The 21007-nt window shown below is 56.0% G+C and overlaps 1 protein-coding gene across 14 annotated transcripts in view; it reads left to right on the top strand.

Moving 5' to 3' along the window:
* The window catches only part of ATP2B2 (ATPase plasma membrane Ca2+ transporting 2), a 118114-nt gene that overhangs the window by 86854 nt on the left and 10253 nt on the right, over nt 1–21007 (top strand). For 12 of the 14 annotated variants that reach the window (XM_068982256.1, XM_068982257.1, XM_068982255.1 and 9 more), the window contains 7 exons: nt 8511–8690; nt 8879–8966; nt 11354–11460; nt 12080–12271; nt 17573–17786; nt 19605–19816; nt 19964–20071. In XM_068982256.1, coding sequence (XP_068838357.1) covers nt 8511–8690; nt 8879–8966; nt 11354–11460; nt 12080–12271; nt 17573–17786; nt 19605–19816; nt 19964–20071 — 1101 coding nt within the window. The remainder of the gene's footprint in view (nt 1–8510; nt 8691–8878; nt 8967–11353; nt 11461–12079; nt 12272–17572; nt 17787–19604; nt 19817–19963; nt 20072–21007) is intronic. The other 2 variants (XM_068982253.1, XM_068982250.1) reach the window with 1 other exon arrangement.

The following is a 21007-nucleotide window of genomic DNA, read 5'->3' as shown; positions in this document are numbered from 1 at the left end:
TTCTCTTGTGGAGCACGGGCTCTAGGCACGTGGGCCCAGTAGTTGTGGCAAACGGGCTTAGCGGTCCCGTGGCATGTGGAATCTTCCTGGACCAGGGATCGAACCAGTGTGCCCTGCATGGGCAGGCAAATTCTTAACCACTGGACTACCCGGGAAGCCCCCTTATGGTTTCTTTATATCCTGTTGCTTGAGGACATGACTGCCCAGGTGCTAGCTGTGCAGTAAGGGGTCCCAGGCTGCAGCCTGTCTCGGGGCCACCTTCCTTCACCGAGGGCAACTTCAGGGTGCCCCACTTACCCTGTCACCATCCTCGGGGGGCTCTCTGGCTGTTCCCTGCTCTTCTTGGAGCCTCCATGTCCCCTTCTTTCAAGTGAAAGGGAACAAAGAAGCTCCTGACCCCCAACCCTGCCAATCCCCAGCTGAATTCCAAGCTCCTGCCCTCTGTATTGTAAGATTCAGCATTCTAAAGACCAAGTGAAACCTGAAGGTCACAGACGTGGCCTTTCACATTTAGGCAACAGGGAGATGGGTCAAAACTGTGAGTTTGGGCATCAGACAGACCTGGGCTTCTGAGTCCCTCAGCTGTGTGACCTTGGGCCAGTTACATAACGTCTTTGAGCCTCCATATCCTCATCCGAAGACTGGGGATAAGAATAGTACTCTAAACACACACGCATGCCTCCTTCCTCCCACCCAGAGCCTAAAACAGCAAAGGCAGTTAGTGCCCCTGGCGTTTTGCCTACAGCCAGTACCCCTCCCTGGACACACGGTGTGTACCAGTCTCCCTGGGGGAATGCCCGTTCATTACCAGCTACTAACGGGATTGGGCTTTGCTGTGATGTGTTATACCCTTACAGGGGACTGAGATGCACAGGGCACGAAGCTGGCCTGCGGCTCCCCGGGCCTCCCTGTCCCCAGAGCCCCCTCCCATGCCCATGCCCGAGCTCCGGCCTCATCACGCTGAAGCAGGGTGGAAAGCGGCATTACTGGGTTGTGACCCCCAGTGATGAGAAATGTACTTTATGTCAGGACTCAGCAAACACACACACTAAACCAAAATAGAACTCTCACAAACTAAGGTGATGCACTAAAGTATTTTCTCTTCTCTTCTATCGCTTCCTTCATGTTTTTAAACACTGGTCACCACCCACAAAACTGATTTCACAATCCACTAAAGGGGCAAGACTCAAGGTCTGAAAGGCTGATCCAGTCCAAACACCTTCCCACACCCCCAATTTGCAGAAGCAAACGCGGAGACCCAAGCAGGGCCAGTGAGGTGCCCACAGTCTCGCTTAGTGAATCCAAGTTTCCTGCCTTCCTGCCTGGAGCCTCCTCCTGGGGGCCACAAAAATGAGAGGGCAGGTAGCTGTGGGTCAGGGGGCTGAGAAGAGGAGCGAGGGCCTGAGAGGGCTGAGCCGGGTCCCTGCTGTTTTCTGTTGACACGAAAAATATCCAGAGAAGCTGGCTTCAGGCGCAGACACTGGGAGAGGGTGTGGGCTTCCCAGGTTGACGCCAGTGGTAAAGAACCCACCTACCAATGCAGGAGACAGGTTCGATCCCTATGTTTGAGAAGACCCCCTGGAGGAGGGCGTGCAACCCACTCTGGTATTCTTGCCTGGGAAATCCCATGGACAGAGGAGCCTGGCGGGCTACAGTCCATGTCGCAAAAAATCGAATGCAGCTGAAGCTACTTGGCACGCACGCATGCACGCTGTCCACCAGCAGGGCCGGGTGCACGGTCAGCCCGCACTGGAGAAAGGGGGCCTGATCCCAACCCCAGCTTGGGCACTAGCAAGCCACTCCTCCTCTTCGTGCCTCAGTCCCCTCATCTGTAAAGTGAGTGGTTGGCCTGGGGACTCCCAAGGTCCCCTTCTGAGCCAGCAGCCTGGGAGGCTTACCCTCAGTCAACACATCCTGTGGCGACCTTGTGTCTCCCCGGGGCTCATCCTGGGCTGTGAATTTAGAAGCTGGAACTGTGCTGGAAGGAGGGAGCCCACTGGAGGGAAGTGGGTTCTCATCCCGCCCCTGCTGCTCCTTCCCATAAGACCTCCTGTACATCGCTGCCCCGGGCCTCAATTTCACCTTCTGAACAATGAGGAAGTTAGGCGGCCACATGTGAGGGGCACGGCGGGGTTACTGGCGATGCTAGGGAAAGTGATGAACCTCTTCACCTGTTGACTCAGCATCTCCCGTGAGGCGGGGGTGGGATGCAGGGCCTGAGGAAACCAGCAAGTGTGGGTTTTGATTTATTTGGGTACTTTCGGCTAGGTGATTTATGGAGGCAAATTCAACAGGTTCACCGGCACAGACAGGGTGCAGTAGCCCCCATGACAGCCCCAGACCCACAGGCCCCACCACAGAGGCAGCCGCGGCCACCAGCTTCTCAGGTTAGGGCCACGTGCGTGCACTCCGTCACTCCAGTCAGCTCCAACTCTCTGCGACCCCATGGACTGTAGCCCACCAGGCTCCTCTGTCCATGGGATTTCCCAGGCAAGAATACTGTAGTGGGTTGCCGTGCCCTCCTCCAGGGGATCTTCCCCACCCAGGGATCGAACCCACATCTCTTATGCCTCCTGCATTGGCAGGTGGGTTCTTTACCACCAGCTCCACCTGGGAAGCCCTCACCCTAACCTTTGGGAGGAGTGTCTCTGCCTACGGTTAGAATGTCTGTAAAAGTTCCCAGGACAGCCGTGAGCCCGGCCGGAGTGAAGGGCCCCACCTGGACCACATCTTGGGTCCCACAAGCCTGGTCAGATTCGTTTGCAGTTGCTGCAGGAAAAGAAACTCTGTGTCCCTCAGTTTCCCCATCTGTCAGGGAGAGAAACTCGCATTACCTTCCTCCCTTGAAAAGAGAAAGGACAGAACAGGTTAAAACAGGCTTGCCAACCACTCGACTCCCATGCCTAAGACACAACCGCAATACATTTTCCAAGGCTGATGGCAGCCAGTGAGGATAAAGCCGTCAGGAGAGCCACGGCTGGAGCTTTGCCGTGTCATCCGGGGGCGTTTGGAGCCCTTGGAGTCACAGACGACTGCTGTCACTAGAAACAACAGATGTTTTAAAGCCTTTATTTAATGAAAACAGGAAGCGCCCATTTCCTGGCTGGTTTTCCTCAGAGAGAAATATCGAGGATAATTTTAGTGAAAGAAGGAATTTTTTTTTTTTTACAGCTATTGTATCTATGGGGAAAGCACAGTTCAACCAGATTGATGCCTCTAGGGCTTGAGTCTTTATCCTCTCTGTATCCTCCGTGCCCAGAACAGTTCGATGTTCCTTAGCTGTGCGTCGCATAAATGAACGAGTGAGGTGATAACAGGAAGGGCTGAGCAGCTGCAGGAGGCATCCCATTGAGTTGGAGGGGCCAAGGATGGCTCCTGAGTGGAGAACGTTTCATGTGCAGGATGGCAAAGATCTGTGGGCACAGAGATTCAGGGCGAGAGGGCGTCCCTGGTGGAGGGGACCACACGGGCAAAGGCAAGGAGGCGGGATGGGATGCTGGGTGTTTGGAGACTCTTGAAAACCCCAGATGGGTTGCTTTTCCTTTTAAAAAAAAATCTTTTTTTTTAGGTAGACCATTTTTAAGGTCCTTATTGATTGTTACAATATTGGTTCTGTTTTATGATTGGGGGTTTTTTTTTGGGCCATGAGGCATATGGGATCCTAGCCCCAACCAGAGATTGAACCCACACCCCCTGAATTGGCAGGCCAAGTCTTAACCACTGGACCACCACAGAAGTCCCCCTCAGGTTGAGTTTATGAGAGAACAGGTTGAGAAGGGAGCTTGGAGCTGAATTGGGAGAGTTTGCACGTACCCGTCCACATCCTCTCACATGGGTCAGCCTTCGAGGGACTTGAGCGCAGAGGTGCTTCATGATAACCCTCACTGACTGAGCGCCTGCCCTGTGCCCAGGCCTCTGCGAGGGTTCTGAGCAGCTGGTAGCCTCCGCCTGCAGACCCACGGCCTAGTGAAGTGAAGGGTGAGGGAAAGTGTAGATGCTTGCTTGGTGCATGAGAGTGTGAAACCAGACAGGACCGAACACGGCAAGGATGTCCAGTGTGGGGGGCACTGCCCAGAAAGGAAGCAGAGTTTATCTCGCAGTGGCCAGGGGTTTCCAGATCTGTCCCCAGTCCCCGCCCCCAGTCAAGGCAGGTCGAAGACTCCTAACATACCTGACCCAAGAGCCATGGTGCAGCACCCACCCCATCCCACCATCCCAAGCACCTGTTCCCCCGCGTGCTCCAGGTGTCCGCAGCACCCCACCCCCACGTCTGCACCCTCGCTCTGCACCACCTTCACCCCTCTGGAGCAGAAAGACCAGACAAGGACGCCTGGGGTGAGGCGTCTTGCCAGCCTCCCCCACCTCCTCATCACCAGCAGGCACTGGCCCTGAGCTTGTTTGCAGGTCACAGACTTCTGCAGCTGCAGTGAAGGATGGAAACTATGGTCCCATTTTACAGATGAGGAAACCAAGGCTCAGCGGGGAGCCTGGGCAAAGCCCAGCTCAGCCTTTCGGTCCCTGAGCCCTCTCTCCCCAAAGCAGAGGTGCCTCCTCTGCACAGAGAAAAGTGTGGGGGCCATAAGAATTAACCTCCTCCTTTTTTCCCAGTCTGGCTTGTTGGGGTGAAGCTCAGATGGTAGGGATTCCACGCAGGCAAATTTCAGCTCCCTGAGACCATCTTGAAAGCAGAAGTCCTTCTGAAATGTGGTACCATCACCTCATTTCCAGTTGAGAACTTGCCATGGCTCCCAGGCCTGAAAGAGCGAGGCCCTGGTTCCCAGACCTTTGGGCCTCCAGCCCGTCTCTGGCTCCATGGCCACCGGCCGGCCCCTGCCTCTCACCCGCCCTGGGCATCAGCCCCCAGATCACCTGCAGCACCGTCTGCAGCACCCCCCCTTCCTCTGCCTGCGCACCTCGTGGGCAGTTCTCTGAAGCCAGGACCACAGTGAAGTGGTCGTCTCTGCAGCCCCAGCATGGGCACAGAGCCAGGCATCCAAGCCTTAGTTCAGTTCAGTTCAGTTCATTTCAGTCGCTCAGTCGTGTCCAACTCTTTGCAACCCCATGAATTCCAGCACACCAGGCCTCCCTGTCCATCACCACCTCCCGGAGTTCACTCAGACTCGCGTCCATAGAGTTGGTGATGCCATCCAGCCATCTCATCCTCTGTCGTCCCCTTTTCCTCCTGCCCTCCATCCCTTCCCGCATGAGTCTTTTCCAGTGAGTCAACTCTTCGCATCAGCTGGCCACAGTACTAGAGTTTCAGCTCTAGCATCATTCCTTGCAAAGAAATCCCAGGGCTGATCTCCTTCAGAATGGACTGGTTGGATCTCCTTGCAGTCCAAGGGACTCTCAAGAGTCTTCTCCAACACCACAGTTCAAAAGCATTAATTCCTTGGTGCTCAGCCTTCTTCACAGTCCAACTCTCACATCCATACCTGACCACAGGAAAAACCATAGCCTTGACTAGAGGGACCTTTGTTGGCAAAGTAATGTCTCTGCTTTTGGGTAAAAAATTAAGTCTGACACTGTTTCCACTGTTTCCCCATCCATTTCCCATGAAGTGATGGGACCAGATGCCATGATCTTAGTTTTCTGAATGTTGAGCTTTAAGCCTTAGTTGCTGCTGCTGCTAAGTTGTTTCAGTCATGTCCGACTCTGTGCGACCCCATAGACGGCAGCCCATCAGGCTCCCCCGTCCCTGGGATTCTCCAGGCAAGAACACTGGAGTGGGTTGCCATCTCCTTCTCCAATGCATGAAAGTGAAAAGTGAACATGAAGTCGCTCAGTCATGTCCAACTCCCAGCGACCCCATGGACTGCAGCCCACCAGGCTCCTCCATCCATGGGATTCTCCAGGCAAGAGTACTGGAGTGGGGTGCCATTGCCTTCTCCAAATCCTTAGTTAGTGTTGGCTAAAAAGAGGCAGTTTGAGCATCCCCTACTCCAGCAAGCTCTCCCAGATTTCTCCTCCCCACACTTGTTTCTTAAGCAACAGTGTCCACCTCTGTGCTCCCCGAGCCCTCTGTACAGATCTTTACTGAAGAGTCTATCTCTGTACAAGAGAATGGGTCTGACCTAGAATTGTTGTTCAGTCACTCAGTTCTATCTGACTCTTTTGCAACCCCATGGACTGTAGCCCACCAGGTTTCTCTGTCCATGAGATTTTCCAGGCAAGAAAACTGGAGTGTGTAACTGCTCTTTTATCTGAAAAAAAGGATTGTGTGAAAAGATACAATAAACTTGCTCTACCGTGGGGCAGTCAGCCTTAGAAGGGGTGAGCACCCTGTCAACAGAGGCATGTAACCAGAGGGGATGCCTGGGAGGGGATCCAGGCAATTAGCAGAGGGTCAGAGTCACCACCTAGAGTCCTTTCCAACTCCAAGTGCCTCTGAAACAACAAAACCTAAATTACTCCTTTCGGGGCAGGAAACAGATAAAGGTATGTTTTCCCAAAAGGACAGTGGCTTTTTCGTGTCCTCTGGGGCAGGAGACAGCGGAGGGCCGCAGCCGGGTTACAGCCGTCGTGAGGACATCGGTAAATTATGTAAACGGGATCTCGTACCTCCCACATCCCCACTCCCTCCAGCTCTATAAAAAGAGGTCACGTCTGCTCACGTGAGCAGGCGCCGTGGCACAAAGCAGACGCCTTGCTCACGTGGCCCCAAGCCCTGAGTGGGCACCAAAAGGCTCCTCCCCATACGCTGGGAATACACCCAGAGGCGGCCCCTGGTCAGCGTGTCCCGCTCCAGCCCTTCAAAGCATGGAGAGCACTCCCTGTCACCACTGGCTTCTTAGAGAACTCAGGGAGCTGGAGAGGCCTCCCCAGCCTTGACCTGGACCCTGCCTCTCCCGGGGGTTTGTTTCTCCCTCCACTGCAGGATGGGGGCTTCCCAGGTGGCTCAGTGGTAAAGAATCCGCCTGCCCATGCCAGAGACGTGGGTTCAATCCCTGGGTTGGGAAGATCCCCTGGAGGAGGGAATGGCCGCCCACTCTAGATCCCTTGCCTGGGAAATCCCATGGACTGAGGAGCCTGGTGGGCTAAAGTCCATGGAGTCGCAGAGTCAGGTATGACTGAGCGCCTGACTAGCAACAACAACGTCTTTGAATTCTCTCAGCAGTGACTTGTCAGGGTAGGCAGGGGTGAAAGTGAGTTCTCAGAGCCAGGATGTGCAAGAGGAGGGGGCGTGGGATTCGATCGCCAGGTCTGAGATTCGAAAGTACGTCGGTCGTTCAGCAGAGCTGGGTTTTCTGCCCTCGACATGTCCTCTCCCACTGAAGGACATTTGGCAGCAAATATTGCTTTACTGTTGTGCGATCTGTCACTGCCCGTGGGTAAGAATCACTTGTTCAGTTGACCTGAGCCGTGTATAAAGGGCCTCAGCAGCTCCAGGCTGGTTTGTTAAAATACTTGTGTATTTATGTTATTTTTGTCTGCACTGAGTCTTCACTGCTGCTTGCTTTTCTGGTTGCGGCGAGTGGGGGCTGCTCTCTCCTTGTGATGAGCTGGCTCCTCATTGCGGTGGCTTCTCTTGTTGCAGAGCACGGGTTCTAGGTGTGTGGGTTCGGTAGTTGAGACTTGAGGGCCCTAGGGTGCTGGCTCAGTGGCTGTGGTGCAGGGGTTTAGTTTCTCCATGGCATGTGGAATCTTACTGGACCAGGGATCGAACCCATGTCCCCTGCATTACAAGGCAGATTCTTAACCACTGGACCACCGGGGAAGCTCCCAGGCTGGCTTTCGCATCCTAATTGCTGGACAGATCCAGAGCTCTGCATAGGTGGGGTGGGGAGTCGGGATGGAGTAGGGATTCGAGGGCAGAGTTGGGAGACTTGCTGGCTTTTGGTTGGCTGGGTCTGCTCTGGCCCAAGTGGCCCAGATGTCAGTCTATCATTACAACAAGGGCAGTAGGCAGTCCTTATTCTCCCAGGGGGATATCATGTTTTACATGAGGCCTTATCATTTGCATTTATCTAAGCCAGTGTCACAGTATGTAAATAATATGCCCTAAAATGCAATGTTCTTCCCCTGGCCACCCCCTGCAAAAAAAACCCCAGAGCACACAAACGTACTTCACATGGCATTTGCAGGAATTGTGCCTGTGGGTAAAGCAGGGACAATATCCTGTGGAGTAATGCAGTGTTCTGTGCTCCTGCCTGGGACCATATCCGAGAGGGTGTTTAGTGCAGTGTTTCTTAAAGTTCTTGTCCAGGTCAGAACAGTCAATGGTGTCATCTTAGGATGCACTGTCACGGTTGATAGGTGACGGCTGTCAGGGACACTGCAGCAAAGAATTGTGAGACCACATCAGGGTTTAACCAGAGTGTGCTGGGATCGATTAGCAATGCCTGCCATGGGCAGAGGAAGGGAGGATATGGTCTGCGTGCCATCCGGATCTCCTGGTCATCTAGACCCCTTATCGTGGTGCTGCCTGTGAACAGGCTCTGGAACCCATGAAGGCAGGGAGGGCCTACCCGAGGTGCTGTCTGCTCCATGGCCCCTGCCCTCCCTCCCAGGTCCCGGAAGCCATCCGCAAGTGCCAGCGAGCAGGCATCACTGTCCGCATGGTCACTGGTGACAACATCAACACAGCGCGGGCCATCGCCATCAAGTGTGGCATCATCCATCCTGGGGAGGACTTCCTGTGCCTTGAGGGCAAGGAGTTCAACCGAAGGATCCGCAATGAGAAAGGGGAGGTACGTGGCCCAGCGCAAAGGGTCCTCGGAGGGCTGGGCCCGGATGGGGGCCCAGGAAGCATGGGCGTGCATGATAGCCAGCCAGTATGCCGCTCAGAGCCCAGTGGTCTAGGCAAGTCCCCTCCCTTATCTGGGGCTCGCTTTCTCTCTTGACCCCACCGACCTGCCCCTCACCCATCCCTTTCCAGATTGAACAAGAGCGGATCGATAAGATCTGGCCAAAGCTGCGGGTGCTGGCTCGCTCCTCGCCCACGGACAAGCATACCCTGGTCAAAGGTAAGACTTGGGTGGGCCCGGGCAGTGCTGAGGTCCAGGCACCAGGCCTCTAGGGCTTTCCTGTCCTAGCACCTTAAGCTTCTTTCCAGGATGACAGAGGCTCCCGCCTGGAACTCCTCATACCTGGGGATGCGCTAGGAGGCCGGCCAAGGGCCCCCGCGGCATGAGGAGGTGGTGGGCCTTTGCCCATGGGCAGCAATGGGACTGAGGGCTGAGGAGCCCACCGACAGGCTGATTTGGGTGGCGTGTCTTGGTTAATGTTCAGTTTAAATGACTGGATACAGACCCTGCTGTTCCCATTTGATGCTGCCTTAACCACTGGGTCTGACACGCAGCCCACTTCCTTTGCGTATGTTCCCAGTCTGGCCCCACACCTTGTGAGTCTGAGAGCCTTGGCCGGCCTGGTCTCTAAGGACGCTGTCCCATGTGTGTGACCAGGACCCCGGGCATGGGCTGCCCTGGGAACAGTGATCTGAGACAGGAGGCCCAAAACCAGTGTCCTTCTTCCCTGACTCCTTCCAGGGGGAAGACACACCCCTTGCTGAGCCCATCTCGCTGGCCAGATGCAGGGCACTTTCAGAGTCACACAGGCCTGAGTTAAAACGCTGGCTCTGCCCCCTGTCCTGCTCTGTGGCCTTTGGCAAGTGTCCAGCCCCGGGACTCAATTTTTCCGTCTGTTGAATGGCCATAAGGGGAAGTTTTCTGACTGAGGTCAGCCATAGGGCATCTTAGATTCGTCTTCCAAAGGTGCTGCCCAAAGACTCCAATGGAGGCAAACCTGGCCTTAGAAACTCTGAGCCCCGAACTACAGGAGACCCCCCAACCCAGCTCCAATTTTATTCAATCACTTATTCATTCATTCACTCATTCTCTTGACAAATTTTTACTGAGTATCTACTGTGTGTCAGGCCCATCTCTTGGCCGGCGTGGCCCTTCCCTCTTGGATTTCATGGCCAGGTCTCACCCAGTAGAAACTGAATAGGTCATTTCCCTGCACAGAGGCCACAGCGGTGGAAGAGGAGGCTGCCTGGGGCCCCCTGCTGGCCTCTCACTCTACCTGGGGTTGCTGTCAGATCACAGGCTGTGGGATGGGGTTCAGGGGGTGGACCTGTGTTTCAGGCAGGACGGGGAACCACACTGTGGAAGCCCAGAGGAGAAGATATCCTGGCACTTTCAAGGGGTGGGAGGAAGTTTATTGGCTGGCCTGGGGCCTCCAGTGAGAGAGGGAGACGAGAGGAAGGGGCTGGAGAAGGGAGTCCCAGCCTCAGATCGCACGGGGCCTTGAACACGCGGTGGTGACCTGCACTGCTAGCCCAGGTGGTGAGCTGCAGGAGGGCCTTGATGGAGAAGCGGTGTTTAGAAATCTCCCCCCCTGCTGCTGAGTGGAGAGCGGCCTGGAAATGGAGGGACCGCTGGGATGGTCCAGCTGTGAGAGGGGATGCCAGGGTCGGGCTGGGGACAGTGCAGGTGTGCTGGGAGTGGGTAGGTCTGAGAGCTCTCTGTGGAGGGGAGAGGCCTGGTCCGGATGGGGTGGAGGAAGAGGGGAGATGGGAGTCCAGGACTGCTCAGTGTGTTCCCGCCTGAGAGCCTGCTGCAAAGTTTACAGGGGGCAGCTGGGTGTCGGGAGGCGCACAAGAAGGGACAGATTTGAGGGGAAACGGATGCACGTGGTTTAGGAGGCTGGGCTGGAGGCCCTCTGACATCCCAGTGGAGGTGTCCATGGAGTCAGGGCTCAGGAGAGAGGCCAGGCCCCGCTGAAGGCAAAGGTGGTGTCTGCATGCCCCATGGGGGTGGAACTAGAGGAGCCACCAAACCCAGGGACCTCCCACCTGAGCGGCGGGCAGAGGCGACTTCTTTCCCCCGTCCTGCTCCCCTGGACCTCGCTCGCTCAGTGATGCGAGCCGCATGTCGTCTGTTCACTGCTACTTGCTGAAGGTTTTATTAAGGATGAGTATCTAGAGAGTGGTCATTAGCAGATGGCCGAGCCCAGGCCTCCTCAGGTGTGACTGGCCCCCTGCCCCAAGCACAAGATGCTGGCGGAGCAGATGGGTGGCCCCCTGGCCAAACCTGGCTCCCCTGGAGAACAGGGAGGCCCCTGGGGTTAGGACAGGGAGGTGAGTTTGGCCAGGGTGGTCACTGCTGTGGCCATGGGCTGCAGAGAGCAAAGAGGACGCGGGAGAGGCAGCAGGCCCCGTCGAGGGGGTGTTGGTTGCAGCCAGCACTGGGCTAAGGGGCCGCATGTCCCCTGCAGATGCTGGGAGCTGGGACGAAACTTGACGGAGTCAGGGGGTTGGCAGGGCAGGGGCCAGAGAGGAGACTGTGCCGGCCTGGGCCCCCACCCCCAGGAGGGTCCCAGGGTCCTGAGCACACGCCCACCCCGCCCACAGGCATCATCGACAGCACGCACACGGAGCAGCGGCAGGTGGTGGCCGTGACGGGGGACGGCACCAATGACGGGCCTGCGCTCAAGAAGGCCGACGTGGGCTTCGCCATGGTAGGAGCGCACGGGGGCTGGGGCAGCAGTTGGCAGGAGCCCACAGGCAGGGGCTAAGGGGGACGCGCGGACCGCCAGCTTCCAGCAGGGGGATGCAGGAACCCCGGTGCTCACTCCACTCACCCTCTGTCCACCTGACGCTCCCAGAGGTCCTGACGCTCAGCTTGACCTCAGGAAGGGAGGAGAGAGCTTCATGCAGCGATGGGTCTGGGGAAGGGAAGGGATAGAGTGGAAGGGCCCCCTTCCAGAAGGCAGAGGTTGGCCTCAAGGCTGGGTCCTGGAGAGTAGGGGTGGGGTGTGTGTGTGCGCGCATGCATGTACACGTGTGTGTCCAGTGTGGTGCCTGGGTTCCTGCATCAGCTGGACTCTGTCACTGGGAGAGGCAGCCTCCTGTCTCCCTGCAGCCAAGGGCTGACCAGCCTCGCTTGGGGAGGAGAGGGCAGGTGTTCCAAGGCCTGGCCTCTCCCAGCAACCACGTGGGCAGACACGCTCCCGTGTGGCCTGCAGTGCTGGGGATTCATGTGTCTGTGGGGGTGGTGGTCGGGGGGTGAGGATGGTGCTGCTAGAGCCGCTCACCTCTCCGGTCGCCCCAGCCAGGCTCCTGTCCCCATCCCCACAGGGCATTGCAGGCACGGACGTGGCCAAGGAGGCCTCGGACATCATCCTGACGGACGACAACTTCAGCAGCATCGTCAAGGCGGTGATGTGGGGCCGCAACGTCTACGACAGCATCTCCAAGTTCCTGCAGTTCCAGCTGACTGTCAACGTGGTGGCCGTGATTGTGGCCTTCACGGGCGCCTGCATCACGCAGGTGGGTCCTCCAGGGGTGGGCGAGGTGGGGCAGATGAAGCCCGGGGGAGGAAGGACACCACCCACAGGGGCTGTCCCAGATTGTCACAGCTCCATGCCGAGGGACAGGAACCGCATCACAGAGCCACCCACGTAGGCACCAGCCACACAGAGTGCAGGAGAAGAGGCTCAGAGAGGTGGCAGGACTAGCCCAAGGTCAGCCAGCCAGTGGAGATACCGGCCCTTGTTCCAGGAGGCAGGAGAGGGACCCTCCAGGGAGGCAGGGCCCCTGGCCACATAAAGGGACAGAGAGAGGCCGGCACCAGACAGGCAGCCAGCTGGCATCACGGAGCTGGTGCAGCCCTGGGAGCCCCAGCTCTGGCGTGGAGTGCATCAGGGGAGGCCCGGGTGCCTGGGTTCCTGGGCTGGGTGGACTTGGTCACTGGGAGAGCAGGAGTTGGCCCCACCTTTACAGCCAGATCTCTAGCAGCCCCATGTCCTGGGCCCCGTGGAGCTGACAGGCAGGTCCCAGCCCCTGCAGCCTCATTGTTTCCTCACCCACCTCCTGCGATGGGAACTGTGTCGATCCCTGTTTCACAGAGGCAGAAACTGAGGCTCAGAGGATGGGCCAGCCAGGTGCCTGCCACTGCTCAAGCAGCCTCCTGCCTCCTTGTGGTCAAGGGCTGACCAGCCTCGCTTGGGGAGGAGAGGGAAGGCCTCTCCCAGCAACCATGTGGGCAGACAAGCTCCTGCCCACAGGAGCCCCCAGAAGCCCAGAGGCTCTGGAGGACAGAGGGGCCCATGGGGTACCTGCCCAGTTCAGTTCAGTTCAGTTCAGTCACTCAGTCGTGTCCAACTGTTTGTGACCCCATGGACTGCAGCATGCCAGGCCTCCCTGTCCATCACCAACTCCTGGAGTTTACTCAAACTCATGTCCATCGAGTTGGTGATACTATCCAACCATCTCATCCTCTGTCGTCCCCTTCTGCCTTCAATCTTTCCCAGCATCAGGGTCTTTTCTAATGAGTCAGTTCTTTGCATCAGGTGGCCAAAGTATTGGAATTTCAGCTTCAGCATCAGTCTTTCCAAAGAATATTCAGGACTGATTTCCTTTAGGATGGACGGATTGGATCTTCTTGCAGTCCAAGGGACTCTCAAGAGTCTTCTCCAACACCACAGTTCAAAAGCATCAATTCTTCGGCGCTCAGCTTTCTTTATTGTCCAGCTCTCACATCCATACATGACTGCTGGAAAACTGGAAAAACCATAGCTTTGACTAGACAGACCTTTGGCAGCCCACTCCAGTACTCTTGCCTGGAGAATCCCAGGGACGGGGGAGCCTGGTGGGCTGCAGTCCATGGGGTCGCTAAGAGTCGGACACAACTGAGCGACTTCACTTTCACTTTTCACTTTCATGCACTGGAAAAGAAAATGGCAACCCACTCCAGTGTTCTTGCCTGGAAGATCCCATGGACGGTGGGCCTGGTGGGCTGCAGTCCATGGGGTCGCGAAGAGTCGGACACGACTGAGCGACTTCACTTTCACGTTTCACTTTCACGCACTGGAAAAGAAAATGGCAACCCACTCCAGTGTTCTTGCCTGGAGAATCCCATGGGTGGAGGAGCCTGGTGGGCTGCAGTCCATGGGGTCGCTAAGAGTCGGACACGACTGAGCGACTTCACTTTCACGTTTCACTTCCATGCATTGGAGAAGGAACTGGCAACCCACTCCAGTGTTCTTGCCTGGAGAATCCCAGGGACGGGGCAGCCTGGTGGGCTGCCGTCTGTGGGGCAGCACAGAGTCGGACACGACTGAGCGACTCCGCAGCAGCAGCAGCAGCAGCAGCGCCTCTGTCCTGAAGAGCTGTGTGGCCCAGGGAATGATGTTCCCTCTGTGGCATTCTGAGCCCTTGAGGATGCAATGGCAGCTCCCAACACCCCAGCCCCGAGAGTGAGAGCCCTGGCTGGAGGGTGGCTGGAGCGGAGGGGGGGGAGGGCGTGTCCCTTCTGCTCACCAGGCCCTTCTCTCCTGCTCTGTGGACAAGAGGCTCCCTCTAGTGATGGCTTAGGGAGGAACAGCCGCTCACGCCAAGTTTCTTGGAGACCAGCTGGTATCACACGGGGAAACTGAGGTGCCGAAGGGACTGTGTTTGCCCGAGGTGTTGGACTGAGTTGGTGGCAGGGCTGTGAAGGCCTTGGTGAGGACAGGGGGACCCTGACCCCATGGTGCATATAATTAGAGGAGGCTGATGGGCAGGAAGAAGCTGAGGGGAATGGGGAGCATGACTTCGCTGGGGCAGAGGTGGGAGGGGTGGCCTGGGGGAGGGGAGGTGATAAATATCTCAGAGGTGAATGAGGTGTGAGGTGTAGGTGGTGGGGCCTCAGGAGCCACACTGAGAGGACCTTGGGGCAGGGAACAGCCCACCCCAGGCTGTTAGGTGTACAGGGCCTGTGAGCTTCCTGGAGGAGGTGTCCCATGTGGGCGAGGCTGCGGCCACAGGGCCAGGTCTGGGCTGGATGGTGATGTGGGGAGAGGTAAGCAAATGCATCAGGGCGGCAGGGCTGAGGAATGGGCCACAGGGAACACAAATATAAAAGGTAAGGGAAGAAGGAGCTGGAGAAGGAGGAGTCAGAGAGAAGCGTGCCCAGAGAGGGGTCAGGGTGTAGTCAGATTCCTCGAGGTTCAGTGAGACGAGCCTGGAAAATTATGCCTCAGTCTGTGACAAGAAAGCTGGTGCTGCCCTTGGGGAAAGGCATTTTGGGGGGTGTGGAGGTGTGAGGATAGGGTGGGGGACAAAGGATGGGGTCTACACACCTTCAGGCAGCATAGACCACAGGATAGTACTATGCACAGAAATGTAGGAATATGTGATCCCAGACTCAGCCAGAGAGACACGTGGAAGGATCCACCCCAGAATGTGGATGGCAGGAAACCCACAGTGGTGAGATCCTTGATGAGGTTTGGCTTCCTCTGTTCCTTACTTGCCCAGAGTTTCTACCAGGAAAACTTGTGTGTGTGTGTGTGTGTGTGTGTGTGTGTGTGTGTGTGTAGTTATTGAGACATACAGTACTTGCTTCAAGTAAAGGTACAAGGTGAAGAGAAATTGGGTGGTGGTAAAGAGAAACGGCAGGGACCTAACAGAAGCAGAAGCTATTAAGAAGAGGTGGCAAGAATACACAGAAGAACTGTACAAAAAAGATCTTCATGACCCAAATAATCACGATGGTGTGATCACTCACCTAGAGCCAGACATCCTGGAATGTGAAGTCAAGTGGGCCTTAGAAAGCATCACTATGAACAAAACTAGTGGAGGTGATGGAATTCCAGTTGAACTATTTCAAATCCTGAAAGATGACGCTGTGAAAGTGCTGCACTCAATATGCCAGCAAATTTGGAAAACTCAGCAGTGGCCACAGGACTGGAAAAGGTCAGTTTTCATTCTAATCCCAAAGAAAGGCAATGCCAAAGAATGCTCAAACTACCACACAACTGCACTCATCTCACACACTAGTAAAGTAATGCTCAAAATTCTCCAAGCCAGGCTTCAGCAATACGTGAATCGTGAACTTCCTGATGTTCAAGCTGGTTTTAGAAAAGGCACGGGAACCAGAGATCAAATTGCCAACATCCGCTGGATCATGGAAAAAGCAAGAGAGTTCCAGAAAAACATCTATTTCTGCTTTATTGACTATGCCAAAGCCTTTGATTGTGTGGATCACAACAAACTGTGGAAAATTCTGAAAGAGATGGGAATACCAGACCACCTGACCTGCCTCTTGAGAAACCTACATGCAGGTCAGGAAGCAACAGTTAGAACTGGACATGGAACACCAGACTGGCTCCAAACAAGAAAAGAAGTATGTCAAGGCTGTATATTGTCACCCTGCTTATTTAACTTCTATGCAGAGTACATCATGAGAAACACTGGGCTGGAAGAAACACAAGCTGGAATCAAGATTGCCAGGAGAAATATCAATAACCTCAGATATGCAGATGACACCACCTTTATGGCAGAAAGTGAAGAGGAACTAAAAAGCCTCTTGATGAAAGTGAAAGAGGAGAGTGAAAAAGTTGGCTTAAAGCTCAACATTCAGAAAACGAAGATCATGGCATCTGGTCCCAACACTTCATGGCAAATAGATGGGGAAACAGTGGAAACAGTGTCAGACTTTATTTTGGGGGGCTCCAAAATCACTGCAGATGGTGATTGCAGCCATGAAATTAAAAGACACTTACTCCTTGGAAAGAAAGTTATAACCAACCTAGATAGCATATTGAAAAGCAGAGACATTACTTTGCCAGCAAAGGTCCGTCTAGTCAAGGCTATGGTTTTTCCAGTGGTCATGTATGGATGTGAGGGTTGGACTGTGAAGAAAGCTGAGAGCCGAAGAATTGATGCTTTTGAACTGTGGTGTTGGAGAAGACTCTTGAGAGTCCCTTGGACTGCAAGGAGATCCAACCAGTCCGTCCTAAAGGAGATCAGTCCTGGGTGTTCATTGGAAGGACTGATGCTAAAGCTGAAACTCCAGTACTTTGGCCACCTCATGCGAAGAGTTGACTCATTGAAAAGACTCTGATGCTGGGAGGGATTGGGGGCAGGAGGAGAAGGGGATGACAGAGGATGAGATAGCTGGATGGCATCACTGACTCGATGGACATGAGTTTGGGTGAACTCCGGGAGTTGGTGATGGACAGGGAGGCCTGGCGTGCTGCGATTCATGGGGTCAGAAAGAGTCGGACACAACTGATGACTGAACTGAACTGAACTGAAAGAGAAACTGGATGGTAGTGAAAAGAGGGCAGGGTGCCAGGCATTGTTTGTGAGACAGGAGAAGCCCGAGTCATTGACTCACTGATGGTTGAGGGGAAAGAGGCAGCAGGAAGCGGGGGAGCTGGGGTCTCTGTGGAAGATGCTTGTGGGGGCTCTTGACCTGAGCCTGGACGAGAGACATGGCCAGTGGGGGCTGGAGGGCAGGAGTGCAGATGGCGGGGGTGTGGCTATATTGACAGAGCACAGGGTGTGGAAGTGGTGGCCAGGAGGCCTGGGGCTTGATTTTCCTCCCTGGGGGAGAAGACAGCGCTGAGCTGGGTAGGGCTGGGTGATTCTCCACGGAAGGCCTCGCAAACCTACTCAGCACCCAGTCTGTAACCCTGGGGTGGGCTGGCCAGCCAAGGAAGACACTGGCAGAGCCGGCCTCAAGGGGAGCTGTGTACACCCTGGCGATGAGCCCCACGCCAGGCACATCAGGGCAGTGGGTGGCCAACCTCCCATGATGAATATCTGGGAGCTATTCATCACTACCGTCTCACCCGTGGTCCCCAGGACTCCCCGCTGAAGGCTGTGCAGATGCTCTGGGTGAACCTCATCATGGACACGTTTGCCTCCCTGGCGCTGGCCACTGAGCCACCCACCGAGACCCTGCTCCTGAGGAAGCCGTATGGCCGCAACAAGCCCCTTATCTCTCGGACCATGATGAAGAACATCCTGGGCCATGCCGTCTACCAGCTCACCCTCATCTTCACCCTGCTCTTCGTCGGTGAGTCCCCTGCCTTGCCCACCCAGGACTCCATGGCCCAGACCCGGCCGCTCTGGACTCCCAGTCACCCGCCTGTTTGCTGAGGAGGTAATGGGGGCCCAGAGAGGTGAAGTTGGTGGCTTGGGGTCACACAGCAAACCTTGGGTAGAGCCAGGCCCTGGCGCAGGTCTGACAACCCCAAAGACTAGGCTTTTTCCTCTGATGACAGCTCTGGACACTGTGTACACACTGTGCAAGGCAGGGCTTCATGCCAGCCCCCCAGGAGCCTGAGACACCAGGGGGAGTGACCGGCCCCTGCTCTCATCTCTCCCACACTTGACCTTGCCCCGTAGAAGGCTCCTCACCAAGGCCTCCTGGAGAAGAGCCACACACCTGCCTACAAGCCAGCTGTTTTCTTGGGCACCTGTGCCACCACCCCCATGACAAAGAGGCACCAGGGACAGAGGGGAGGTGACTTGCCCGAGGACATGCAGCCAGCCTGAGGGGGCACCTGGGCTGAGAAGAGACCTGGCTGGAACTCAGATTGGCCTGGCTTCCAGGGTGCTTCCAAGGTGATCTGACCCCTGACACCTGGAGGTGCCCAGAAGCAGGCAGATGGTGGCCCAGGGTCACACAACAAACTGGGGCCAGTGGGATTCCCCAGATCCCTGAGCTGGGCCTTCAACGCCAATGAGCCTGGATGGGGTTGGGGCGTAAGCCCATTTCTCAAAGGGCAGTTCTTATTTGTTGTGCTGGCAGGATAGTTGTAAAGATGATTGTGAGAAGCCTTAGAGGATGTTCGGGAATGCAGAGCTAAGAGAGACTCACAGAGAAAGCTGTTGGTTGGGGAAGAAAGGAGGAGAAGGCCCCTGGTTTACTCGCTGGCTTCCCTACGTGAGCATCTGCTCTGGGTGCTTCTGGGTTCAGCTAGACTCTCACCATCAGAAAACCCCACAAACCCTCCTGGCACCAGCTTGTGCAGCTTTGCCAAAGGACACAGGATGGCATCAGGCATGCCATGGGTGGTGTCTGCAGAGCAACCGGGAGCTGTGTTGTTCCACCACATGACAGCCCCCGTGGTGTCATTCTCAAAGAATGAGGCCACCTGGGTGGCTCTGGAGCCAGCCTGGCCTGGAAGGCTCAGCATCCATATAGGAACTGGTCTCTCTTGTAACAGCCCCTTGAGCTCCCAGAGGTCTCCACAAGCACATGCTCAGTTACAGGCAACCACACTTTGGGGGGAACCCAAAGCTACGGCTTCCGTGGTGGCTCAGGCAGTAAAGAATCTGCCTGAAGTGCAGGAGACCTGGGTTCAGTCCCTTGGTCAAGAAGATCCCCTAGAGAAGGGAATGGCTACCCTCTCCAGTATTCTTGCCTGGAGAATTCCAAGGACAGAGGAGCCTGGCGGGCTATAGTCCATGGAGTCTCAGAGAGTCAGACACAACTGAGTGAGAAACAGCGCAAGCGCAGAAAGCCAAGGCCTCTCGCCAAATGTTCCGAGGCCACGCCCTGTCCTCCCAGTCCAGAGGAGTTTGCCAACCAGGGGCTGCTTTTTATAAGTCCTGTTGCCTGGAAGCACAGCTGGCCTCCCGCCTTTATCAGATTTCCTCAAAAAAGTGGAAGAAAGTTCGCCCAAGGCACTTGGCCCCTAAGGAAAGGGTACTGTTACCCGTTCACTTACACCCCGTGGCGCAGGCCCACCTAGCCCCCCAGTGTCCAGAGAGTGCCTCCCGCATCTGGGTGACCCTCCTGGCTGCTCAGAAGAGACCCCCACACAGGGCCAGGCGTCCCCCCGGTCCCGACCCTCAGCCCGGCCCCTGCCCTGTCCCGACTTGGCAGGCGAGAAGATGTTCCAGATCGACAGCGGGAGGAACGCACCCCTGCACTCGCCGCCCTCCGAGCATTACACCATCATCTTCAACACCTTCGTCATGATGCAGCTCTTCAACGAGATCAACGCCCGCAAGATCCACGGCGAGCGCAACGTCTTCGACGGCATCTTCCGGAACCCCATCTTCTGCACCATCGTGCTGGGCACCTTTGCCATCCAGGTACCAGGCCCCCATGCTGGCCTGGCTGGCGGGGGGGGAGGGGCAGCAGCGGGCAGCCGGAGCCCCTCGGCAGTGCCATGGGAGTCCAGACCTCTGCACTGGCCCCTGATGGCCTTTCTGCCTCTCTCTGCCCCCTCTGCTCTCCAGATAGTGATCGTGCAGTTTGGGGGGAAGCCCTTCAGCTGCTCCCCGCTGCAGCTGGACCAGTGGATGTGGTGCATTTTCATCGGGTTAGGAGAGCTCGTCTGGGGCCAGGTGAGTACCGCAGGTGGGCAGCGCAGGAGGGGCCTCTCGGCAGGGACGCCCCGGAGACAGCACTGGCCGGGGATCCTCACCCGTAGGTCCCGGCTCCTGCAAGGACTAGCTGTCTGGCCCCCATTTCTGGGGGCTGGAGCAATGGGGGTTGACCCTGGTCTCACATGATGGTCATCTGGGCATCGCCACTGTGATTTTTGCTTCCATCTGTATACTGCCTAGGGGCTTCCCAGGTGGTGCTGCTGGCAAAGAACACACCTGCCAACGCAGAAAGATGCCAGAGACGAGGGTTCACTCCCTGGGTCGGGAAGGTCTCCTGGAGGAGGGCATGGCAGCCCATCCTAGTGTTCTTGCCAGGAGAATCCCATGGACAGAGAAACTGGGCCAGTGGGCTACATACAGTCCATGGGGTCTCAAAGAATCACACACGACTGAAGCGGCTGAGGACACACGCATGCACACACATACCACTGATCCTGTTATTTGATATTTTCTTTTAATCCTGTCTGAAATTTATTTCAAAAGCCAACTTATATTACTAATATGATTGGAAAATAAGTATTATTTGTCATAAACAGAAGCTGACAAAAAAAAAAAAGTAACAAGACCAACGTTATTAAAGTCTAACTAGATGTCATGGCCAGCCAAGGCTCAGAGGCTGAGGCGGCCAGTCGCAAAGGGTGTCACAGGGGTTGTGACGCCCAGCAGAAGCTCCTGCAGAGAGCTCTGAGGGAATGTAAGAGGGGTGATCTCTGCTGCATCGTGGCGCCGTGCCTGCAGCCATCTGTGACCCTCCGAGGCTCTGGGGAACCCTGGGCTGGATCCTCTCCAGAACGTTCCCCCACCAAGCCACATGCACACGCACACATGCACCATCGCGAACTCACAGCTTGCAGCTCAGAGGACATGGTGTCTGGAGCTGGATCTAGGCAGAGG

The sequence above is a fragment of the Capricornis sumatraensis genome, chromosome 10 (assembly GCF_032405125.1).
Source record: "Capricornis sumatraensis isolate serow.1 chromosome 10, serow.2, whole genome shotgun sequence".
Classification (NCBI taxonomy): Eukaryota; Metazoa; Chordata; class Mammalia; order Artiodactyla; family Bovidae; genus Capricornis; species Capricornis sumatraensis.
Note: the sequence above shows the minus strand (reverse complement) of the source record. Positions and strands in the feature narration are given on the sequence as shown.